Genomic DNA, 26,905 nt, shown 5'->3' with positions numbered 1-26,905 from the left:
TTTCCTCATGTACAGCGCTTTGAGTGCCTTGTTGCTGAAAAGCGCTATATAAATAAACTTGACTTGAAATGACTTGACAAGTACACCGGCAGGCAGAGACACCAACCACCGGCAGGTAGTGTGGCGGGGAGGAAATAGGGCCCACATTTGATGGGGGGCCTAAACTGATCCAGGAGAGGGAGCAGCCCAAGACCCAACTTGACACAAAAAACAGGCACACACAATCACTCATGCATACACATAAAAACACTAGAGCTGAAACAACTAATTGATTTAATCAATTAAAATCGATTATTAAAATAGTTGTCAACTAATTTAGTCGATTAGTTGCTTGTAATCACGTTTTGCCGTATGCAGTATTTTTTAACACAATCTGTTACATTTGTGGCCAATGTGTGCCAGTAATGAGCCACTGAACGCTGCGATCTACTGTTAGAGCAGTAGAAGAAGAAATCAGCTAATAGTTGGCCTTGTTTTGCATGACATTCCACGTGCATGAATCTATACAAACGCATTTGCACTGAGCAAGATGGCGGAGCACGAAAAGTTATGGAAGAAAAAGGAGACAAACAAGAAAACAGAAGAAAAAACAACACGAACAAAGACATCGAAAGTATGGGAGCACTTCACCCTAGATGCAGTAAAAAGATGAGTGACCTGCAAGATATGCAAAAACGGTCTGGCATGGCACGGAAGCATGACTTCTCTACATGAACATCTGAGACGAAAGCATGTCGGGGTTGAAGCAAGAGAGCCAGCGTGGGGAAAAAAAACCATATACCTAATAAAAAACTAAACACGCTAAATACTGTTAATTAATTTAATTGATGTTAACTTAGTGTTGAAGATGTGGGTGCTGCTTTGTTAATGACAGTAACAGTAAATATAAAAACTGATTAATCGCAAAAATAATCGACAGATTAGTCGATTATTAAAATCATCGTTAGTTGCAGCCCTAAAAAACACTCAGACCCACGCAGCCAACGTAAAGACAAACATCAGTGGAAATCGTACACTCACATACATACTCTATACTCCCAGGTCCAGGTGCCGATACCCCACAAGGGGCATCCTTCCCATCACCCTAGTCTTTAGCTCTCTTCACAGATTCTATATCAGATTTAAATTTGGACTCTGACTGGGCACTCCAAAACGGTAATATTACTTTCAAGATTACATTAAACCTTATAGAGATTTGAATATTTTGGGGCCTAACTATATATGTCACTAGTGGCCAAAAAAGTCAGATATGGACCATTTTTGTGCGCAGTGTTAACTCTGTTTCCATAATGTTTGCACCAATTCATTCGCCAAAAATCGAAATTAGAAAATATTTCCCTTTGTCAACCAGAACAGTGATCCATAATACAAAAATTAGAACCACCATGCAATTTAGAGAAAGACCAGTATCGTGAAATTATGATGATATAATTATGAATATTTGTTAAATAATATGATTACAAATCATAATTTATAATTCCCAACCCAAATCATTCACAACAAATAGATTATGTCGGGGTCTTGGAGTATCTGTTTCTTTTCTGTTTCTTGCCTGCTATTTACCTTGTTCAGTCCATAGGTGGCGTGGGAGCTCATGGGCGCACAGGTGACAGGTGTGGCTCATCCTGATGATTGCTGCTGGGAGCATTTAAGCAAGAGGCCAACTGTGGTAACAGACTCTCGCCAGACTCTAGCTTGGTGCTTAAGTGTTTATGTTTTCTTAGAGCTTTGACTAACCTTCTTCTGTCCTCCTTCTCAGGTTGCTTTCAAGCCCTTGCTCAGTTTCCAGTTTGTTTCCTGACTTCTAAGATTCAAGCCTCCAGTTTCCTTCTCTAGACAAACTTCAAGCTGGCAGCTTCCTGGCTCTGCAATCAGCCGGCCACAATTCAAAGCGAACCTTGTTCACCCTCCAACAAATCCCTGTGCAAGCCCCACCACCCAGTGCACCACGCCACCTTCTTCACACCACGGACTAAGCTCAACTGGACATCCCGGAAACCTTCAAGCATCCATAGACTAACCTACCTCGGTTATTACCCTCTTCAGTTTCCTCTGGTCTCGTGCTCCCAGACTCCACATCTCTCTTTCCCCCTGGCGGTTCAATCAACTCCTCCAGTAAGCGTTTCATATTACTCTTACTATAATAATCAACCCATCACTCAGTACTTACCTGTTCTCCCCTCCTCTGTGCAGTTGATCTACCAGTCCTGGTTCTCTCGCCACTACTCATTCCTCTGAAAATAAATCTCTTAAAAATCTGTAAAACTCTCCTGAGTGTTTTTCTGCATGTGGGTCAGATCCGTTTCTAAAATCATCACATATTAGAGGTACACTGTGGGATTATTATCATTGGGCTACTAGCGCTTAATAATTACAAATGTAATTTTAATTATTAACAATTATTAACCAAAATCACGCTAAATTAACTGTTTTATCAAACTATTAACAAAATAAGGGGATACAAGCTTTAACCTTAATTCAGTTCAATTTATTTATATAGCTCCAATTTACAACACATCGTATCAAGGTACTCTACAAAGTCAGTTAAATAGAATTATACAGATTTCAGGTAACATACATATGTTCCAATTAATCCTAACTATTAAACAGTGCAGTCAGATTCAGTTTATTATTCAAATTGGTTAAGATTTTCAATCTAAGGAAACCCAGCAGAATGCATTGAGTCGTTGACTTGCAGCATTCACTCCTCCTGGATGAGCATGTAAAGACAGAGGACAATCCCTTGCAATGACTTTGCAATCCCTCATACTGAGCATGCATGTAGTGACAGTGAAGAGGAAAATGGTATGAGGGGCCATCTGCCATGACCAACTGGGGATTTGAGAGAACAGAGCAGAAACACAAAAAGAACATAGCAGCACTGCTTCAGGTGTACTTTGTATGGGAAAGAGAAGTGAAAAGAGTTAACGGTTATAGCTCCTTTAGAGGCTTCATCTAGGAGAGAAAGAAAGCTGACCAGATAAACTCTGAGCCAATTTGCAAGTCTAGAGTATGAAAGAAAGCACATACAGTTAGTCACTGTAGAAGCTCAGCCAGTAGTTGTTTCTTGGAGAGACAGGGTTAAACACTTAAAGACAGGGCCAAGTGTATCACCTCAGTTGACACAATATTACTGTTAACTTGCCCTGCAAGTTCACTGGTCCTCTGGGGAAATTGCTCCCGCTACGCCTTCGTTGCGAGGTAACGCGAAAGGCGAAGCTGCTGGGAGGTGTAGTTACAGTCAACAACAGCAGTGTTATGCATCAGAATCAGTCAAAGATATTAACTTCACTATCAAGAATATGACAGAAGAGTAATTCAGGCCAACATACAATTTTTCTTGATGATTCTGCAGAGCAGTTTGGCTGTGTGTTGACTTACTCTGAATTAGAGTTCTGCTGTATACCAAAATGTACCTTTGGCTGGATTATGTGAATGAGATTTTTTCCTTTATTTAAAACTTCCGTTTAGGCAAATATGGAGATTAAGTGTGAAACAGAGAGTCAGCCCAGGTAAAATGAGACACAGCTTGTTAAAAATTATTGTTTTTGTTTCTTTTTTGAAAAAGAATGGCATTCCTTCAGTATGCCGTCGCATTTCACGACATGGGGGACTGTTGTGCTGCACTATATTGGGACTGAATACTAATTAGCCTACTTTTGGTGGCCTATTAAAAAGCTACAAAACCTCTGAAGGTTACTGAGAGAATGATGTGTTCTCGTCTCTCCAGATTGAGTTAGATATACTTATTCACTGATGTTTGCAATACTAGGTAGAAATGCTTGGTAGGCTGGGGCATGTTACAAATAATAAGATAATAGAGAAGTTTAGAATCAGAAGCAAAGCCGACCATTGAAAGACTATTGAAAAGGAAGTTTTACATAGATTAAATTAGGGGGAAGCAGACAATTTCCAGAAACAAATACAAATTTAGTTGCTCAATGAGGCAGAATCTTCCAAAAAATAAAGATATGAGTAAATATCTGATTAGTATCCTCTGACTGTATAAACTATAATACCTGTTCTGAGTGTGGGGGTGTGCAAGGGGACCAGCTGATCACAATTAAACCAACCCCTGTGGGTGAAAATTATTTCAGTCTAAAGTATCTAATAATGATACATCACATACACATACATCTGCCAGTTAAATATGCCAAACATATTTATGTTTTAGTTAGTGTTTTCTTTAGTAAATAACATTTAATAAATCAGGATGTATTATTGAACAGATGGTCGGATCAGTATTGGAAATCATTTGGATGGAAGCTGATTGTATTGGATACGAATTGGACTCATTTGACTTGTAGGCTGCCTTGAGAAGACTTTTGATAACAACTAGCGCTATACTAATAAGACAAACTGAATAGGGCATAAAGGATAAAATCAAAATCATGTGAGGATGTAAGACTATTTTTCAGACTACAAACTTACAAATAAGGCTGTAACAGTGCAGGGAAGTACATAAAGAGAGAGTGCAGTAGAGGGTGTATGGAGATACAGGGTAGGTGCTGGGATGGGAGAAGCTCTCTGAAGAGATAGGTCTTCAACAGTTTCTTAAAGGCAAACAGGAACAACCTGATCTGTTAGTGTTCAGTAGGTCAATCTACCATCATGGAATAACACATTAAAATAGTCTGGGTCATCCTGCTAGCCAACATTCCCTTGACAACAGGCATCACAGCAAAGCATTTATGAAAACATTCAGTAAGTAAATAGGAGCTGTTCCATTATGCAATTTGTAGGCTAACATCAATGACTTGTAGTGATGTAAACTCCAGCTGCTTTTAGAGAACCGGTTGTTTTGGCTCTGCTCACGTAAGAGTTGGCAATTTCAACTCCCAAACAGTTCTTAGGATTTTTGTTACTTGAATTAATTTATAGCCCATAATAATGTAAACATACAGGCATAATGAGTTCCAATTCAAAATGTAGCAAGACCAAAAGGCTAGAAGACAATGAGTCTGATTTTCAGTGTGAATCCAATGTTTCATTATCCATGCAATCACCAGTTAGCAATTATTTTAACACTGAACACCATCTCAATGCAGCAACATTGAATAGACTTCATTAATTGTTCTGCCTGGTGTGCAGGCACTGGCCACACCCATTGCCAAATAGTCAGCCAATGTGTATAATAGCTGACCCTCCACCCCTCTGCTAGTGCAGGCAGAGACGAAGACACACATATTGATCAATCACGTGCAGTTTGAAAAAGAGAAACAGGAAAAAACGCCTCCCAATCAGGAACCTGCTCCTTCTGTCCACTTCAAAGATCCGGCTCTAAGAGCCATTTCGTTCGACAACTGACACATCACTAGTGACTTGAATTTGATGTGGGCAGCTAAGGGTAGCCAGTGGGGCCCAATGAACACAAGGGTGACCTGTGCTCTTTTATGCTGATTGAAAACCAGTTGTGCCACTGCATTCTATCTGCAGAGGTTTCAGGAAATAGACTGGAGACTAGATAGGAGGATTTTGCAGTACTCAATGGGCGAGATGACCATAGACTGCACCAGGAGCTGGGTGGCATGTTTTGTTAGGCGTGGTCAGATATTTCCTATCTTTACAATGTGAAGCGGCACAATCGAGTGATGGAGGTAGTGGGATTTTGCCCATTCCTCAAGCCAAAGCTGCTCCAGCTCCTTCATATTGGATGTTTTTTTGCTTGTGAACATCAATCTTTAAATCTAACTACAGATTCTCAATCGGATTGTGATATGGATCATACTAGATACTAGACCATCCTGGGGATGGTGTGCTTGGGGTGATAGCATATGTTTGGTTTGCACCAGACATATCATTTTCCTTGGTGAAAAGTTCAGTTTTAGTCTGAACCTTCCTCTATAAATTTGGGGAGTTACCGATTTGTCCAACCTTAAAACATGCCTTCTTATTTTTAACTCAAAGTAATGGTTTTTTTCTCGTCCATCTTCCATAAAGCCCAGCTTTATAAAGTGTTCCTATGGACAGATACTCCAGTCTCTGCTATAAAACACTGCAAACAGTGCTACCTTTTGTCTCTGTACTGCCTCTCTAATTAATGCCGTCGTTGCCTTGTCTGTAAGGTTTGGTGGGCGGCCATCTCTTGGCAGATTTTTGTGGTACCATGTATCTCTTGCTTAGTGGTGCTGTAGCCTCTAGGGCCTTTTAGAACAGGGGTGCTTCTACTGACAGATCATGCGACATTTAGATGGCACACAGGTGGACCTTATTTCACTAACTATGTGACTTTTGAAGGTAATTGGTTACACCAGAACTTTTTAGGGGCTTCAGAGCAAAGTGGGTGATGCATGGGCACATACCAGTTTTCTTTTTTATTTGTATATAACTTTCCCTTCACCAACTTTGGCTATTTTGTATAGATCCATCACATAAAATAAGTTTAAAAAACATTTAAATTGCAGATGTGAATGAAACAAAATAGGTAAAAAGCCAAAGGGTGTGAATAATATGGGACTCAAAAGCAAAAACTTTCCTGCCACAATAATTATTTTGTTCATATGCATAAAAATGCAGTCCCCCAATTTGGACAATCTATACATACACAAAAGCAAGCATTCAATATATATTCATTATTTCACAAGGTGACAAAGGTCACTTTACAACTACAAACTCAGATTTACCTTTCACATATTTATGAATGAAACTGAGCCCATAACTAGTCTGACAGCAACACACTGTCAGTGAAGATCTGCCTATGTACCTGGTTAATCACAATCAGCCTTATTTGCCAAGTTTGTGCACTCAAACAAGAAATTTGACTCTTAGTTGAGACATTTTGAATACATATATATAAAAAGGAAAACAACAGTTAACCATCACTTCCTGTTATTTAAGACATAGTAATATTACTAGTAATTATTGTGTGAATGCTGAAGGCACACTATTGAGATCGTGTTTCTCTTTATTCTTTATTATTCCGTCTTCTTCTTCTTATTATTCTGGTTGCTTCCGTACACTTTTTGATTTGCTTCTCCTTCTGCATACTTTGTGCTATTTTAACCATTCAAATTTCACAATATTCAGCCCTTTCAGGACATTCCAACTATGACTTTAGGTATTTATACCTTTTATACTTTTTAAAATATTCAGCTTTTTATGAATTTGTTGCTCCCATTGGAATGAATGGAAAATAGCAAAGATTCTGCTAAAACTTCACTATTTTTGCCATTTAACTACTTCCGCACGCTTTCAGCTAGAAACCCCATTCAACTTTTAAAATGCTTTCACAACCCTCTGCTATTATTTTTTCATTCAACTTTTTGATATCTTTTACAGTTTTTCTACAATGTTGGTTCAAACTTTATTACATTTGTTTCAGATTTTCAGTTTTATGACGGAATATTTGTGTCGCTAGAGTGTGCACCTAGTAAGAGAACTGTACTTGGTGTACAAAAGGGCAAAAAGGCATTACCTTCACAATTTAGAAACTGTACCTCAATGGTTCACAGCCCTGGTCCTCAGGGACCCCTTCCCTGCAAGTTTTAGATGTGTGTCTGCTCCAGCACACCTGATTCAAATTCTGACATGACCTCCTATACAGGCATCAAGAATGGAGGGTCAAACTGGACAAAATTAATACAATAAAATCATCATAAAATAAATAAATGTTGTGAATGTCCCATAAGTGAAGTAAATGTAACATGAAAGAAATGTAACATTAAATGTGCCATTAAATTAAAGGTACCATTTATTTATTTAATACATCATTAGAAACAATAAATGTACCATTATATCATGAAATGGACTATTATGCAATTAAATGTGCCACTGAATAATTAAGTATAATTTTAAAGACGACATGACGTAATTAGTGGTACACTTAATATTTAATGATGTATTAAATAAATTGTACATTTAATGGTACATTCAATTTTTTTCTATTTCACAACATATTTATTTAATATCTTCCCTTAATGAAGCCTTTCTACGGAGTCTGCGAGGGGACATGGGGAATTTGTTTTCTTTTGCGTCCCCACGCAATAGTCTTTGCGTTATCTCGCAATACTTTGTGGGATAGTTTCCAAACCAGATAACTGCAAAAATGAAACAAACACTACACCCGTTTTGAGATTTATTGAGTTTTAATTTGAAATTGGCCTTAAATGAAATGATCTTCAATCAGACTAAAAGACAGTTTTTATCCACAAGCTGTCAAACTACTGAACTCTGGACAATAATACTGCACGAAACCACATCTGTGACACTTTGTTTGCTTATTGCTGCTGCATGATGTGTACTTTTTTTTTGGACGCCATTAGTGTTTTTGTTTTTATCGTGATTTGAATGGTTCTTCTTATCCTAAGCATTTAATCGCATTGTTTACTGCGTGTAAACCTGTATATGACAAATAAACCATATCAATGACATATCAGTGCTGTTTGTTTTGTCATCTGTGCTGCTGTTCCAAAATGCCGAACGCAAAAGTATTGCGTGGGGACGCAAAAAAACAAAAAAAAACAAAATCCCCCATGTCCCCTCTCGGGCTCCGTACCTTTCCCCTCTACTGTGGCAAAGGCTCTTAAATCTTTAGTGCACATGCAGCAGTTTTGTTGGTCAGATGAGACTTGACACATGATGGTACTTTTGGTTTGATGAATGAAGAAATGCAGGGCTGATTTAATCCAGAATTTGCCTAACAAGTGTCCCTTAATCACTGGTGAACTTGATTACGACTAAACACGTTTTACAAGCAGCAGACTGCGTGATAACACCGCTACATTCAACTCTCCTGAAGTTCGGTAATATTTGCGACTTTCTTGTCAGCTCCATGAGTTTAATAGATAAGTCCTTACTTCTGACTTTACGTTGCAAATCCAATTTTACCACGTACAGTTCTCCACCTGCGTTGGCTCCCTCCATCCTGAACGCAGGTGGAAAACATCGAGCAGAAGCACTGTTGGCTTGTAGGTCGTGTAGTTCGTTTGACTCGCATTATAGTATAGGCTTCTTGGAAAAAAACTACACAATGGCGACGTCGATCCAAGTTTTTTTTTCTTAAAGTTTATAACAAAGTCTCAGTTTTACATTTCCAAGGACAATTGATCCTAGTTTATTCTCCCTCCTATTGGTTAGCTCCCGCTCCCGTCTGCTCCCGTTCATTTTTTATCCTGTACCGTCCCAATCACGTGATCTTTACTGATGCTGTCTCCCGTCCCGCGGGATTCCCGTGGGAAGGGTTAGGTTTAGGGTTAGGGGGTTAATTACTATAGCAACAGAACACACCTGCCAGTGAACTTTAGTAACCTCTGACAGAGAGTGGCTCTGAGGCTGAGCTCAGGCCAGAAGCTTCCATGAGTGATCACAAGAAGTCAGTCATAGCTGACAACCACACTAGATTTTCAAAATAAGACCTACACATACTCTACAAAATAAAAGCCTTTTTTTCACACTGAACATCAACCTTCTATATTTACAAATTATTTTTTAAAGCTGATAATAGCATACACAATGATTTCAGACGAGCAAGCGAGTTCTATATGACTAATGGAAATAAGACTTGAAAGGACAACCCTGCTAGATTTTCAAAATAAGACAAAACACGCTCTACAAAATAAAAGCCTTCACATTTTAAACTATAGATAATTGGAGGACTGGGCTTCACACTACTGTTGGAGCTCACCCATTGTTGGAAATAGGACCATGTTGGCCTTTTAAAATAAAGCTTACTGAAACATTCAAAATTAAAGCCTCAGTCTTCCAGAGTTACTAGTCATTTTTTAAGCTGATAATAGCATACATAATGATTTTACAATAGCAACCAGTTTCTTTATATCTAGTGGAAGCACGCCAGACCTGAAAGGACAACTACAGGTCCTTCTCAAAATATTAGCATATTGTGATAAAGTTCATTATTTTCCATAATGTAATAATGAAAATTTAACATTCATATATTTTAGATTCATTGCACACTAACTGAAATATTTCAGGTCTTTTATTGTCTTAATACGGATGATTTTGGCATACAGCTCATGAAAACCCAAAATTCCTATCTCACAAAATTAGCATATCATTAAAAGGGTCTCTAAACGAGCTATGAACCTAATCATCTGAATCAACGAGTTAACTCTAAACACCTGCAAAAGATTCCTGAGACCTTTAAAACTCCTAGCCTGGTTCATCACTCAAAACCCCAATCATGGGTAAGACTGCCGACCTGACTGCTGTCCAGAAGGCCACTATTGACACCCTCAAGCAAGAGGGTAAGACACAGAAAGAAATTTCTGAACGAATAGGCTGTTCCCAGAGTGCTGTATCAAGGCACCTCAGTGGGAAGTCTGTGGGAAGGAAAAAGTGTGGCAGAAAACACTGCACAACGAGAAGAGGTGACCGGACCCTGAGGAAGATTCCAGACCTTGGGGGACCTACGGAAGCAGTGGACTGAGTCTGGAGTAGAAAACATCCAGAGCCACCGTGCACAGGCGTGTGCAGGAAATGGGCTACAGGTGCTGCATTCCCCAGGTCAAGCCCCTTTTGAACCAGAAACAGCGGCAGAAGCGCCTGACCTGGGCTACAGAGAAGCAGCACTGGACTGTTGCTCAGTGGTCCAAAGTACTTTTTTCGGATGAAAGCAAATTCTGCATGTCATTCGGAAATCTAGGTGCCAGAGTCTGGAGGAAGACTGGGGAGAAGGAAATGCCAAAATGCCAGAAGTCCAGTGTCAAGTACCCACAGTCAGTGATGGTCTGGGGTGCCGTGTCAGCTGCTGGTGTTGGTCCACTGTGTTTTATCAAGGGCAGGGTCAATGCAGCTAGCTATCAGGAGATTTTGGAGCACTTCATGCTTCCATCTGCTGAAAAGCTTTATGGAGATGAAGATTTCATTTTTCAGCACGACCTGGCACCTGCTCACAGTGCCAAAACCACTGGTAAATGGTTTACTGACCATGGTATCACTGTGCTCAATTGGCCTGCCAACTCTCCTGACCTGAACCCCATAGAGAATCTGTGGGATATTGTGCAGAGAACGTTGAGAGACTCAAGACCCAACACTCTGGATGAGCTAAAGGCCGCTATCGAAGCATCCTGGGCCTCCATAAGACCTCAGCAGTGCCACAGGCTGATTGCCTCCATGCCACGCCGCATTGAAGCAGTCATTTCTGCCAAAGGATTCCCGACCAAGCATTGAGTGCATAACTGTACATGATTATTTGAAGGTTGACGTTTTTTGTATTAAAAACACTTTTCTTTTTTTGGTCGGATGAAATATGCTAATTTTGTGAGATAGGAATTTTGGGTTTTCATGAGCTGTATGCCAAAATCATCCGTATTAAGACAATAAAAGACCTTAAATATTTCAGTTAGTGTGCTACCAACAGTGGTGCAGTTGGTAGCACTGTTGCCTTGCAGCATGAAGGTCCTGGGTTCGATTCCCAGCCTGGGGTCTTTCTGCATGGAGTTTGCATGTTCTCCTCGTGCATGCGTGGGTTCTCACCGGGTACTCTGGCTTCCTCCCACAGTCCAAAGACATGCCTGTTAGGTTAATTGGTAACTCTAAATTTCCCTTAGGTGTATGAATGAGTGTGTGCGTGGTTGTTTGTGTGTTGCCCTGTGATGGACTGGCAACCTGTCCAGGGTGTACCCTGCCTCTTGCCCATAGACTGCTGGAGATAGGCACCAGCTCCCCCGTGACCCACTATGGAATAAGCAGTAGAAAATGACTGACTGACTGAGTGTGCAATGAATCTAAAATATATGAATGTTAAATTTTCATCATGACATTATGGAAAATAATAAAATTTATCACAATATGCTAATATTTTGAGAAGGACCTGTATACTGGACTTTCAAAACAACACCTAGACATACCCTACAAAATAAACGTCTTCATATTTCACACAGCGATAATTGCAATATTGATCTTAACACTATTGTTGGGACTCTGTGATGGAAATGGATCTACTTTATCCTTTCAAAATAAACTCACTGATATTTACAAAATAAAAGTCTCAACATTCCTTAGTTGGGGCCTGCCATAGCAATGAAGGGAGAACAGTGAGTGGCCTGACTCCCATGCCATTGCCTTGTGGCACCTATTACTACACATCTCTGAACTGGACTCTTTATTTATTGTTGACTGCCAAAGCAATGAAAGGACGCATGATTACTGGTGAAACAAGAACAGGTCTAGATAGACATCTTAACCTTCTACCCTCAATCATGATGCACAGCATTCTGTTGCTTTGGTTCTGTACCTCAGCCCCACAACCTTTTGCTCGGGTCCGAGAAGGACGCACCAAGAGGCAGGCCCCGTCTAAATTTCTTCAGACATTTTCTAGTTTATTATTATTATTATTATTGTGTGAATGCTGAAGAGTGAATAATTTTAAACGGCAATTTCATAGACTTTTGAATATATGCTGTAGTAAGCATTAGCATTTTAGCTAATTTTAGCTTATACATTGCTTTTTGCATGGCAGATGGGTTAAATTAATATCAGCCTTTATGCTAGTTAGCAATATGCTAATGTTAGCATTTTAGCTTCTCTTTCTCCTCTCTTAGCTGAAGAACACTTTTGTGTTTTTTAGGCAATTTCTTGTTTGCTTTTGTGTTTTGTGTTTTTGTGTTTCTTTCTTTGTTTTTAGTTTATTTTTCCTGAAATTTCTGCAATTGTTATGTATGTTAGCATTGACTTCAACTTCTTAGGCTATATTTTTGCTTCAGTCTATGCTTTTTCAGCTCATCTATGGCAGTCCTTTCCTGCTTTTTTAAAGTTTTTGTCAGTTCTTGCATTTCAACAACTCTTTCAACAAGTAGTTTTGAGGTAACTTTACGTTGTTAAGCTGTTTTATAGCTAATAGTCTTCCTGCTCAAACAGATCAGATGACAGTTTTTCTTTGCTGTTTCTGCTATTTCTACTAATTTATCAGATTTCAGCAGATTTTCTGCAGTCAATTTCAGCTTGTTTCTGCCAGCTTTCAGGTACAAAATTCAGCTTACAGCATTCACCCTGCATTTTCGCAGGAAATGCAAATTTTTCTAGTTTGCACTTGGCTTAGATGCAGGATTTCTGAAACTCTGAAAAGACACTGTCTAGTTAATAATGCATGAGGAGCATAGTTTTTAGTTTTTCATATTTGGTAATCATAGAAAAGGACCTTCTCTTCTAAATAGCTAAATATATGGATGGATGGAGTCTTGCTTGTCTTTTAGTTGGCAAACCTTGTACAGTCTACCACCAGCAGTTTGACATGAAATGGTAGACTTAAGTTATGGCATTTGCAAAATACAGTACATGGCAACTGGATGAAACCTTTACCAAAGAACTTCAATGTGCTGATCGCCTGCTGTTTGCTGAAGTTATTCTTATCATATATACAAGGCAGGGGGAGAAAACACACAATGCTTGTCTTCAACAGTTGGCAAATATGGAAAGCATACATTAAAAAGTGGTATTTAAAAATAATTTCACTGTGGGTGACACACAGATTTTCATTTGTTAATTGAAGCACGTACCCTTTAAGTAGAGACGTAATGTAAGATACAGCTGTTTTTTTTACGATAAAATATGCATAAAACGCCACCACATGTTATTCATGCCACCATGCGTTCTGATTCGCTATGCGTTTGCACATAAAAACCGGCGCATCTACGGCAAGCCAAAAGGGTGAAAAATCATCCATATATTAAAGCGTTGTTCTAATCTGTAAATAACGGGACGTTTTTTTACGTGCAAACGCATTGCAAATCAGAATACGTGGTATCTTAAATAACGCACGCTCGCACACAAAAAGCGCAGTAAATAACGTGTGGTGTCGTTTTATGCATATTTTATCATCAATAGGCTGTCTTATTATTGTTCAGCCATTAGATTTTAAGGCATTTTACCCAATCAGTTCATTGCAAGGGCAGACACAACCAAGAGATTCCTGATCTTTGGGGAAAGACAGAAAGTACATCCACCTGTAGTTCTGCTCCTGCCTAAATCACACCCAGTTCAACAATAAAGTCTGATATAACATAAAACTCACTCTACTTGTTCCCTTGGGGCAAAACATAAGAGTAATCTATAACAGGCAATTAGTTATTAATTTAAAAAACAATAAAATGTGATTATACATACAAAACCTACAGAAAACTGGCTCTATTTCGTACACTGCTGTATTTTATTTATCGTTTTATTTCTTTTTGACATGTAAGAAGCTTTGGCCTGTGATTTGGTAGTTTCATGTTTAAAATGACAAGAGGTATAATAAAAAGATACGGTGTTTACCAATTTGTATTTCCTTTAATATGCCAGCAGATGTCAGTAAAAGATCAAAATTCTACATTTAAGACTAGAATTTAAATTTCATTCCACATATTAGACGTCAATTTTTAAACATCTATTCACCACTTATTTTTGGTTAGGATCATCAGTAACCAGTTTTAACATTTCAAGTAAACCCTCACAACGACTATTAAATTGAGGCACGTGACGTCGCGCAGTACATCGGAGCTGGGGTCCCACCCTGGAGCCAGGCCTGGGGTCGGGACTCGTCGGAGAGCGCCTGGTGGCTGGGTTGCTCCTCACGGGACCCAGCTGGGCCAAGCCTGAACAAGAGATGCGAGGACATCCCCCAGTGGGCCCACCACCTGCAGGGGGAACCGTGAGGGACCAGTGCAAAGAGGATTGGCTGGCGGACGGAGGTGGAAATCTTGGCGGCCAGATCCCCGGATGGTTCGGCTGGCTTTAGGGATGTGGAATGTCACCTCGCTGGGGGGAAAAGAGCCTGAGCTTGTGCGAGAGGTCGAGAGATATTGACTAGAAATAGTCGGGCTCGCCTCCACGCACAGCGTGGGCTCTGGAACCCATCTCCTTGAGAGGGGGTGGACCTTCGTCCACTCTGGAGTGGCCCATGGGGAGAGGCGGCGGGCTGGGGTGGGTTTGCTTGCCCGCAGCTCAGCTGTCTCGTGTCGGGGTTTACCCCGGTGGATGAGAAGGTCGCATCCCTGCGCCTTTGGGTTGGGGACCGATCTTTGACTGTCGTTCCAGCCTACGGGCCGAGCAGTAGTGCGGAGTACCCAGCCTTCTTGGCGTCCCTGTCAGGGGTGCTGGATAGTGCCCCTCCCGGGAACTCCGTTATTCTGCTGGGGGAATTCAATGCCCACGTGGGAAACGACAGTGACACCTGGAGAAGCGTGATCGGGAGGAATGGCCTCACTTGGGTGAAGAGAGGGGCTGAGCTGTCCACTGTTCACCACCTGGTGGTGAGTTGGATCTGCTGGAGGAGGAGAAAGCCGTACAGTCTTAACAGGCCCAAGCGCATAGTGAGGGTTTGCTGGGAACGTCTGGCGGAGCCCTTGGCCAGGGATATATTCAACTCCCACCTCCGGGAGAGCTTTGACCAGATTCCGGGGGATGTTGGAGACATAGAGTCCGAGTGGACCTTGTTCTACACATCTATTGTCGATGCTGGTGCCCGTAGCTGCGGCTGTAAGGTCTGCGGTGCCTGTCACGGCAGCAATCCCCGAACGCGGTGGTGGACACTGGCAGTAAGGGACGTTGTCAAGCTGAAGAAGGAGTCCTATCGGCTGTGGTTGGCTTGTGGGACTCCTGAGGCCGCTGACGGGTACCGTGAGGCCAAGCGTGGCTGAGGCAAAAACTGCTGACCTCAACTGGGCACATTGTCGGGTAGTGGAAGGAGTACTTCGAGGATCTCCTATATCCTGCCATCACGCATTCCCTGGTGGAAACAGAGGCTGGGGACTCTGGGTTGGACTCTTTTGTCACCCAGGCTGAAATCACCAAGGTGGTTAAAAAGCTCCGCGGTGGCAGGGCTTCGGGGGTGGATGGGATCCGCCATGAGTACCTCAAATCTCTGAATGTTGTGGGGCTGTCATGGTTGACACGCCTCTTCAACATTGCGTGGCGGTCGGGGACAGTGCCTCTGGGTGACCAGAGGGTGTGTTCCAACTATAGGGGGATCACACTCCTCAGTCTCCCTGGTAAGGCCTATGCCAGGGTATTGGAGAGGAGAGTCCGGCCGATAGTCGTACCTCGGCTTCAGGAGGAGCAGTGTGGTTTTCGTCCCTGCCGTGGAACACTGGACCAGCTCTATACCAGCTCTATACCCTCTTCAGGGTACTCGAGGGTTCATGGGAGTTTGCCCAACCGGTCTACTTGTGTTTTGTGGACCTGGAGAAAGCATTCAACTGTGTCCCTGGTGATGCCCTGTGGGGGCTGCTCCAGGAGTACGGAGTCGGGGGCCCTTTATTAGGGGCCATCCCGTCTCTGTACAAGCGGAGCAGGCGTTTGGCTCGCATTGCCGGCACTAAGTCGGACCTGTTCCCGGTGCGTGTTGGACTCTGACAGGGCTGCCCTTTGTCTCCGGTCCTGTTCATAACTTTTATGGACAGGATTTCTAGGCGCAGCCAAGGGCCAGAGGGGGTCTGGTTTGGGGACCAGAGGATTTTGTCTCTTGTTTTTGCAGATGACGTGGTCCTGCTGGCCCCCTCTAGCCAAGACCTACAGCATGTGCTGAGGCGGTTCGCAGCAGAGTTTGAAGCAGCTGGGATGAGGATCAGCTCCTCCAAGTCCGAGGCCATGGTTCTTGACCGGAAAAGGGTGGCTTGTCCTCTTTAGGTTGGAGGGGAGTTTCTGCCTCAAGTGGAGGACTTTAAGTATCTTGGGGTTCTTGTTCACGAGTGAGGGAAGAATGGAGCGGGAGATCGACAGATGGATCGGTGCGGCTGTCGCAGTAATGGGGCGCTGTGCCGGTCCGTTGTGCTGAAGAGAGAGCTTAGCCAAAAAGCGAAGCTCTCGATTTACCGGTCGGTCTACGTTCCTACTCTCACCTATGGGCATGAACTTTGGTCATGACCGAAAGAACGAGATCCTAGATACAAGCGGCTGAAATGAGCTTCCCCCGTAGAGTGGCCGGGCACTCCCTTAGAGATAGGGTGAGGAGCTCGGCCATCAGGGAGGGGCTCGGAGTAGAGCCGCTGCTCCTCCACATTGAGAGGAGCCAGTTGAGGGGGCTCGGGCATCCATACCCGATGCCTCCTGGACGCCTTTCTCGGGAGGTGTTCCAGGCATGTCCCACTGGGAGGAGGCCCAGGGGACGGCCCAGGACACGCTGGAGGGACTATGTCTTTCGGCTTGCCTGGGAACGCCTTGGGCTCCCCCCGGAGGAACTAGAGGAGGTGTCTAGGGAGAGGGACGTCTGGGTGTCTCTGCTGAGTCCGCTGCCCCCCCGACCCGGTCCCGGATAAGCGGAAGACTACGAGTAAACCCAGGATGAAAGTATGCCATTTCTGATGACTACATATGTGATGCTCTTGTGCTTCCTGCACAGTATCTTATCCTTAATTTTACTTTGCTGTATATTTGTTTTTACTGTCTTTGTGTGAAGCTACATGCCTCAGTGCTACGGTTTTTATTCTAACATCCCACAAATGCTGATGTCTAGACAACAGTTAAAAACTAATCTTATAGTTTATGTTGTATTATAGATGTACATGCTGAGTAAATACATGTTTGGAATAACACTACAGCTAAATTTACACAATTTGGATTGGCTCTGGCCGCAGGTGTTTTGTTAGGCCCCATTCACACTGCAGGCAAATGTGGCCCAAATCTGATTTTTTGGGGGTCAAGTGACCAGGTCAGACTTTTCCTAACAAGTGTGAACTCTCATGTCTGGCCAATATCTGGCCCATATCTGACTTTTCAAGTCACATTTTAGCCACATGCATATGTGGCCCTGAATCCACATCCGAATCTGATCTATTGGAATGTGAGTCCAGAAGGAAAGACCTAGGCGGATTAGGCTACGTTCACACTGCAGGTCTTAATGCTCAATTCCAATTTTTTGGTGAAATCAGATTTTTTTTTGAAGTGGTCGTTCACATTTCCAAATATATGTGACTTGTAGTGATCTCCTGTGTGAACGCATTCGTACAACTCAAAAGTCCGGCATGTGCAGTAGACGACGCAATGACGTCACATGTGTGTTTAGTGTTTGCAGAAGTAAATATGGATGGAAATGTTGGCCTCTATTTAGCGATTTTTAAGTGGTTTTCCAACCAGAGCTAGCATATTAACAACACAGTATTTTTAAGAAAATCAAAAAGAAAGAGAGCCAGGTTTTTGGCCATGGCATTTTGTGAGGCAGTGGCAGCATTGTCGGTACAGAGAAACGTGTGGGTGCGGAGTCGAAGCCAGCAGTGGTGGGAAAGTGATGTGAGAGGCTTTAATGATACGGACTTCTTTCATAATTTTCGAATGCCAATGGCAACCTTTATGTGCATATGTGCATATTTTTCTTCCTGCTTACACGTAGCAAGACACAGAATAGTGACGTTTGTCGAGTATCAATGATGTACAGGTCGGATGAATGCGACTTGGCCATATAGACACAGGTCGCATTTGAAAAGATCAGATACGTTTCGGATTTCGGACCACATATCCACGTGGCCTAGGTCGCATTTGAAAGAATCGGATCTGTGTCGTTCAGACTGTCATGAAAAGTTTGGATATAGATTGCATACGGGCAAAAAATTGGATTTGGGTCACTTCAAGCTGCAGTGTGAATGTAGCCTTAGATGTGATTTTGATGTCACTTTCTGTAGCATTCTTCACAATTTTGTGCCGCCCAGCAGGAAACGGTAGCAGTTAGCAAAAAAGACGGGGGGCTAGAATAGTACTGCACAGTGGAGTGACAACGAGACATTAGAGCTCGTTAATGAATAGAGATAAAACTTTATTCAAGCCTAATTGAAAGGCTAATAGGAACCGTCTGAATGTGGAATGTAGTTTGTATTGTAAAATTCGTATACAACCATTCAAACTGAGCACTTTAAAATGTTATCGAGGTTACGTTTAGCATTAACACTATTGAGATCCTGTTTCTCTTTGTTCTTTATCAGTGAGAATGCATCTGTTTTTCTTGATTATTTTTGTATTTATTAATTATTATTGGATTTCTGTTTTTCTTTATTATTATCACTGAATGCATTCTCACATATTGTTTTTCTATTATCAGTGAGAATGAATTCATGCATTATGTTAATACCTTTTAATGTTTTGTCATAATATAGGTTTGTGCCTTTAATAACATAGATTCAACAAAGAAACATTGATATTATTTTCCCCCTGTCTGTTCTGATAAAAACAGTCCAAGAATGACGTCAATAGCCCTTACGGTTTCCGAGTTATGGGGAGTAGTTCGGGAGCATGCACAACCATGTTAAAAAGCCAGACCTGGATGAGACGATAGTGACGTGCTGCGTTAGACATTCAACAGGTGTCAGGTTACGTTGACAGTCGTTGCTGATTTACTGATTTATTTCTCACTGCTTAATTTATATCTCCCTGTATCTCCCACTCTATATGTCTGTTATTCTCTCCATGTTTCTGCCTCTCTTCTGTCACTGTCTCCTACTCAGACACAGACGCATGCGCGCACACACACGCACACACCATCCATAGATTACATTCATTATTCAGAACCAGGTAGAAGCTCTATCAGACCCTTGTCCAAATGTCCTTTAGAAAGAGGAGGACCCTTCTTTCAGAACCAGGTCCAAACTCCATCAGAACCAAGAAGAAACCTCTATCAGAACCAGGTCCAACATCCATCAGAACCTAGAAAAAATGTCCATCAGAACCGGACTCAAACACCATCAGAACCAGTTAGGGACCCTCTATCAAAACTACGTCCAAATCGCCTTTAGAACCAGGAGGACCCTTATATCAGAACCAGGTCCAAACTCCATGAGAGCCAGGAAGAAACCTCTATCAGAACCAGGTCCAACATCCCTCAGAACCTGGAACAAAGCTCCATCAGAACCAGACACAAACTTCATCTCAATAAAGGGGAAATCTCCTTCAGAACCAGTTAGGAACCCTCCATCAGAACCAGGTCCAAACTCAATCAGAACCAAGAAGAAAACTCTATCAGAACCAATAGGAAATCCCCTTTAAAACCTGGTACAAACATCCATCAAAACCAGTTAGGAATCCTCCATCAGAACCAGACACAAACTCCATCAGAACCAAGAACAAATGTCCATCAGAACCCTGTACAAATCTTCATCATAACCATATACAAACATCCATCAGAACCACGTCCAAACTCTATCAGAACCAGGAATAAATCTCTATCAGAACCTGGTACAAATCTTCATCAGAACCATGTACAAACCTCCATCTGAACCAGGTCCAAAGTCTATCAGATCCAGGTAAAAACTATCAGAACCAGGAAGAAAACTGCACCAGAATTTGGTCCAAACTCCATCAGAACCAGGAAACCTCTAACAGAACCAGGACCAAACATTCATCAGAATCTGGAACAAATCTCGATCAGAACCAGACCCAAACTCCATCAGAACCAAGAGGAAATCCCCATCAGAACCTGGTACAAATCTCCATCAGAACCAGTTAGGAACCCTCCATCAGTGCCAGGTCCAAACTCTATCAGAACCAGAAAGAAAGCACTACTCTGTGACTTATGATGTTAGGACGATCTTCATAGGTCCCGGGGGAGCAACAAAACAGCAGCCACTTGATGTCAGGTGCTTAAACAGCTTCTACTGCTGTTCAAACACCTTAACAAGAAGGAATAATTTTCCAACACCTAGTCAACAGTGATTAATCTTAAAGTGCAATTTCATACACTTTTGCATATAGGCTGTTGTAAGCATCATAGATGGTGTTGGGATTATGATTATTGATTGAATAATCTTGATCAATAATTATAATTACAAATCATAATCTGACAAAATCAATTTAACCAAAAATCCTCATTTACGAATCGAGACCAGAGATGTTTCTGGTGTTGTAATTGTGGCTCAACGTCTCTGACAATTACAACCGTTAAATACTCCGTAATAATTAATAACTATTGCTGGAGATGTCACTGTTTAATCGACCGTTTCTGCCGAAACGGGTGGAACTTGAACCTTATTTTGACTGACACATCACTTTTGCACACAATGAAACACCAAACACTCTCCCTTTATCTATGTGAATATTTATTAATTTTCACCTACTCAACATGCAAAATTCTACACACACAGGGGTAACACATCTAAATAAGCAAAATCAACAAACGGTAGTGGGTATGTATTGAGTCAACCAGCAGTTTATGGCACTACAGACGAAAGGAGAGGATATGAAAGGGGGTGTGGTGGCGACTGGTGAGGGGGGTTGGAGCGCAGCTTAGAGTGTCTTTTATGATCTTCTCATCATAAAACTTCCCCCTAACTCCTGAACACAAAAGATTGATAACTTTTGGCGGCAAGCTAGCACAGTGAGATTGAAGACAAAGGTAAAATGGAGAATTTTACCATGAGGTCGTCTTAACAGTCCAGTCTTGCAACGCACCCGCGTTCAGATAGTAAACACAAACAGCTCGAGGACACGGCGGATCCCGATATTACATAACACATCAAAGTTTCAACAAGCAAGGTTAACTCACGTCTTCGATCGACAAAGTGAAATCTCTGGCCTTCTTAGTCCAAAAACTTCAGTTATGAATGGTTCGTTGTCCAACGAGAGAGAATGAATGAAACTCTGCACAGAGCTCTTCTCTTAAAGTGACGCGCTTCAATCGCCAGACCGGTTTCTAGCAGAAGGCAAGTTTTCAAACATGAGCGCCTCCTATATAGCACCCTGTGACGTCAGACTGGGGACGCCCAGTCATATCAGTCGCAATGCTCGATGGGATATGTAGGAGCGGGCTGTCCTGGGTACAAAATGGCCGATGCCATTGGAGGGGCACAGTGACATCCAACAACGTGCAGATAATCCAATACTCAGCAAACAAGTGGTCCAACAATGGACTATACTAATTTTGGCCAACATAATGATAGCCCATATGCTAATGCTAGCATTTCAGCTAACATTAGCATTTCGGCTATCATTCACTTATAAGGCTAAATTAGCCTACTGAAAGGTGTAAGTTAATTATAGCCAATGTGCTAGTGTTGACCAACTTGCTAATGTTAGCATAACGGTTAGGCTAATTTTCTCTTTTTTGGCTAAATTATTGAATGGAGTGAGTTAATTATAGCTAACATGCTAGTGTTAGCCAAATTGTTTATGTTAGCATTTAAGCTAACATTAGCGTTTAGGCAAATTTTCACTCATTGGCCTAAATGAACATATTGAATATAGGAAGTTAATCATAACCAACACGCTAACATTAGCATTTAGGCTATTTTTCACTTCTAAGGCTAAATTGACATATTGAATGGAATAATTCAGTGTTACCCAACACGCTAGTATTAGCCAACATGTTGATGTTAGCATTTAAACTAACGTTAGCATTTCGGCTAAAATTCACTTATAAGGCTAAATTAACATATTGAGTAGAATAATTAAATGTTAGCCAACATGCCAATGCTTGCATTTAAGCTAACATTAGCATTTTGGCTAAAATTCACCTATAAGCCTAAATTACCACATTGAACGGAGTGAGTTACTTTTAGCCAACATTCTAGTGTTAGCCTGAATACTGCTGTTAGCATTTTAGCCAGCATTGGCTTTTTAGCAAATTTTAGCCTATACGTTGCTGTTATAATACTCTGTCTTAACTAGTTTTGAGGTAACTTTAGCTTGTAAAGCTGTTTTTAGCTCATGGTCTTTCTGCTTGAACAGTTCAGATGACCATTTTTCTTTGCTAATGTTTATGCTATTTATTTTATTATTATTAATTTATCAGATTTCAGTCAATTTTCTGTTGTCAACCTAAACTTCTTTTTGCAACTCTTTTTTTATCTGCTAATTCATGGACATTTAGCCAACATTGTGCTGTCAATGTTAGGTTCTTTCTGCCAGGTTTCAGTAGAGGAGTTAAGCATTTATGTTTTCTGCTAATTTATTACATTTCAAACTTCAGCTTGTTTCTGCAAGCTTTCAGCTAGAGAATTCATCTTTTAGCATTCACACTGCATTTTTGTAGGAAATGCAAGTTGCCCTCGACATGATAAAGTTCTGAATAAACTCTCTGTAAAGTTGTTAACATCCCTGCCCCATCAGATCTCCCTAAAAGGGAGAGTTTCACTCTCCTTTTATTCACATGTTTCGCACACAGCACCCCCTGATAATAAATGGCTTCTGTTGTGTACTTAAACCATAACACTTATTGTTTTCTGTTGTGGTGTGCTTTGCGACACTCGTATTGTTCTTATGCGCATGCGGGTTAGTTTGGAGATGGAACATTTTAAAAGTAATGTGAACGAAAACACAAAAAGATTAGATTACTGAAAAAATATGATTTGAGCATTAAGACCTGCAATATGAATGTGGCCTTAGACTGACTCTTGCAGAGTCCTATATTACCACCAAAGCATAAGGCAAAGCTTGGTATAGATAAATAAAATACAGCAGTGTACTTAATAGAGCCAGTTTTCTGTAGGTTTTGTATGTATAATCACGTTCTATTATCTTTTTAATTAATAATTAATTGCCTGTTATAAATGACTCTTATTTTCGGCCCCAAGGGAACAAGTAGAGTGAGTTTTATGTTATATCAAACTTTATTGTTGAACTGGGTGTGATTTAGACAGGAGCAGAATGACAGGTGCATGTACTTTCTGTCTTTCCCCAAAGACCAGGGATCTCCTGGTGGTGTCTGCCCTTGCAGTGAACTGATGGGGTTAAACGTCTAAAAATCTAGTGGCTGAGCAATAATAGGACAGCCTCTTGATGGTAAAATATGCATAAAACGTCACCACGCATCATTTATGCGCGTCACTTACGCCACCGCGTATTCTGATTTGCATTGCGTTTGCACGTAAAAAATGGTTCATCCCGTTATTTACAGATCAGAACAACATGTGAATATACGGATATTTTTTTACCCTTTTGGCTTGCCATACGTATCCCGTTATTTACATATGGCTTATGGTAAGCCAACAGTGCCACATAACGGCATTTTACTGGTCTGGTTAAAACTTCACGCAAAACAAGGTCTTTCTGGTCATTGAACACTGCTTTTTATTCCCAACAGCGTTCAATGCCCTGACAAATTGCAGTATTTTTCGCCGGTTTGTGACATTTCTTACGCCGTCTAAAGCAACGTTTTCTAAAATTAAGCTGGGCCCTCCCCACTCTCTTTTTATCCAATTAATTTAAACTCCAGCCACTCAGTAAGAGAACTAAAACTGCAGACTCCAGTAGTTCTTATCAGATGAACTGTGCTGAAAAGAGATCTGATGTTTTTTCTGATGGATTTCATGTATTCTGCAGCACTCAGTGTCAATGTTTGCTTCTGTGATCATCTGAATATTAATTTTAATGTCTTTAAAGTCAAAAGCAGAGTTTTAGGTTCTTTCACCAGATGCTAGTCCACAGAAATGCTATCAGTGGACATTTGGTGGTTGCAATGTTATTAAATTCAGGAAAATAAATCTTGTATGCTGTGTTTGCTGTAATTGTTCTATGAACTCCTGTGCTGCTAACTACCTGGTTAGACGCACAACCCTTCAGTCTCAAAAACTGCAGTCTGTTTGTCAGGTAGTCTTTGATCCAGGAGATTGTTAAAGCCTCCATCTGAGTTTGCTGGAGTCTCTGACAAAGCAAATCAGGCTGAATTGTGTTAAATGCACTGGAGAAATCAAAGAACATGATGCTTACAGTGCTGCTGGCTTTGTCCAGATGACAGTGGTTTTGTTGAAGCAGGTCTATAAACATTGTGCATGTATTCAGGTATAAAACAACGTGTGGTATGCATGCGTACTGAAGTGACAGGGTTGTACCAAATATTTTCTGTATAATTTGAGTACTGTTACACCCCTAGGCTCTAGTGTAAAGCACTTTGACTGGTCAACAACTTTACTTTCAACAATCTAACTGTGTTTTGTCGCTCCTATTTCAGAAATCTGCAACATACCTTGGAACAGGTTTACTCTTTAGACTCAACAAGAAAGCTTTAAATCCAGGTTTAGTGTATATTTTTTGCATAGTTTTGCAAACTTTGAGTGAAGAGAAGAAAAGCAGTTAAACCCTACCTAGTGCAAAATATTGATAGCCACTGATCCAGTGCAAGTGTATTCAGTTTCAGCATTTAACATTGTACACTGCTCAAAAAAATAAAGGAAACACTCAAAGAACACATCCTAGATCTGAATGAATGAAATGTTCTCATTGAATACTTTGTTCTGTACAAAGTTGAATGTGCTGAGAACTAAATCGCACAAAAATCATCAATGGAAATCAAATTTATTAACCAATGGATTTGGAGTCACACACAAAATTAAAGTGGAAAAACACACAACTCTGATGTAATGTCTTTAAAACTGATGTAATGTCCTTAAAACAAGTCAAAATGAGGCTCAATATTGTGTGTGGCCTCCACGTGCCTATATGACTTTCCTACAATGCCTGGGCTTGCTCCTGATGAGACAACGGATGGTCTCCTGAGAGATCTCCTCCCAGACCTTGACTAAAGCATCCACCAACTCCTGGACAGTCTGTGGTGCAATGTGACGTTGGTGGATGGAGCGAGACATGATGTCCCAGATGTGCTCAATCGGATTCAGGTCTGGGGAATGGGCGGGCCAGTCCATAGCTTCAATGTCTTCATCTTGCAGGAACTGCTGACACACTCCAGCCACATGAGGTCTAGCATTGTCCTGCACTAGGAGGAACCCAGGGCCAACCGCACCAGCATATGGTCTCACAAGGGGTCTGAGGATCTCATCTCGGTACCTAATAGCAGTCAGGCTACCTCTGGTGAGCACATGGAAATGCCACCCCACACCATTACTAACCCCCTGCCAAACCGGTCATGCTGAAGGATGTTGCAGGCAGCAGATCACTCTCCACGGTGTCTCCAGACTCTGTCACGTCTGTCACATGTGCTCAGTGTGAACCTGCTTTCATCTGTAAAGAGCACAGGGTGCCGATGGCGAATTTGCCAATCCTGGTGTTCTCTGGCAAATGCCAAGCGTCCTGCACAGTGTTGGGCTGTGAGCACAACCCCCATTTGTGGACGTCGGGCCCTCATACCATCCTCATGGAGCCGGTTTCTAACCGTTTGTGCAGAAACATGCACATTTGTGGGCTGCCGGAGGTCATTTTGCAGGGCTCTGGCAGTGCTCCTCCTGTTCCTCCTTGCACAAAGGCGGAGGTAGTGGCCCTGCTGCTGGGTTGTTGCCTTCCTACAGCCTCCTCCACGTCTCCTGGTGTACGGGCCTGTCTCCTGGTAACGCCTCCAGGCTCTGGACACTACGCTGACAGACACAGCAAACCTTGCCACAGCTCGCATTGATGTGCCACCCTGGATGAGCTGCACTACCTGAGCCACTTATGTGGGTTGTAGAATCTGTCTCATGCTACCACAAGTGTGAAAGCACCACCAACATTCAAAAGTGACCAAAACATCAGCCAGAAAGCATAGGTACTGAGAAGTGGTCTGCAGAACCACTCCTTTATTGAGTGTGTCTTGCTAATCGCCAAAGATTTCCCCCTGTGGTCTATTCCATTTGCACAACAGCATGTGAAATTGATTGTCAATCAGTGTTGCTTCCTAAGTGGACAGTTTGATTTCACAGAAGTTTGATGCACTTGGAGTTATATTGTGTTGTTTAAGTGTTCCCTTTATTTTTTTGAGCAGTGTATACTACTTTCATTGTAAAACCTAAACACATAACATCATTATTGTTGAGTGAGTTTGGTAAAGCACAGTTTCAATTTTACGGATATAAAATTGTAATGGACTAAGCTTGGAATTTTTGCTTTCTTTTTAATAATCAAATAAAGGATAATAATCAAATAAATGAAAATATTATAAAACTTTAAAGCATTTTCTGGCCCATACTGACTTTTACCATGTTTTCTGAGCTCATGGATGTATTGTATGTTCTGTGGACCTTCCCTTTTGTCCAGGTGCTCTGCAGAAGGTTTGACTGCCTGGAGGGTCCTAACAGATGAAGGTAGGTCTTAAGGCATGGAGTGACGATTTAACTCCTGTCTAATC

General features: G+C 41.6%; 1 protein-coding gene across 9 annotated transcripts in view; it reads left to right on the top strand.

Moving 5' to 3' along the window:
- bcar1 (BCAR1 scaffold protein, Cas family member) overlaps nucleotides 1–26,905 on the top strand; it is a 191,361-nt gene that overhangs the window by 67,288 nt on the left and 97,168 nt on the right. Inside the window, exon 1 of one of the 9 annotated variants that reach the window (XM_047380881.1) lies at nucleotides 26,841–26,861. The exons of the other annotated variants lie outside the window; for them this stretch is intronic. Coding sequence (XP_047236837.1) covers nucleotides 26,856–26,861 — 6 coding nt within the window. The 5' untranslated portion in view covers nucleotides 26,841–26,855. Of the gene's footprint in view, nucleotides 1–26,840; nucleotides 26,862–26,905 lie in introns of those variants that run through there. 9 annotated transcript variants of the gene reach the window in all.

This window comes from Girardinichthys multiradiatus, chromosome 2 (genome assembly GCF_021462225.1).
Source record: "Girardinichthys multiradiatus isolate DD_20200921_A chromosome 2, DD_fGirMul_XY1, whole genome shotgun sequence".
Lineage (NCBI taxonomy): Eukaryota > Metazoa > Chordata > Actinopteri > Cyprinodontiformes > Goodeidae > Girardinichthys > Girardinichthys multiradiatus.
Note: the sequence above shows the minus strand (reverse complement) of the source record. Positions and strands in the feature narration are given on the sequence as shown.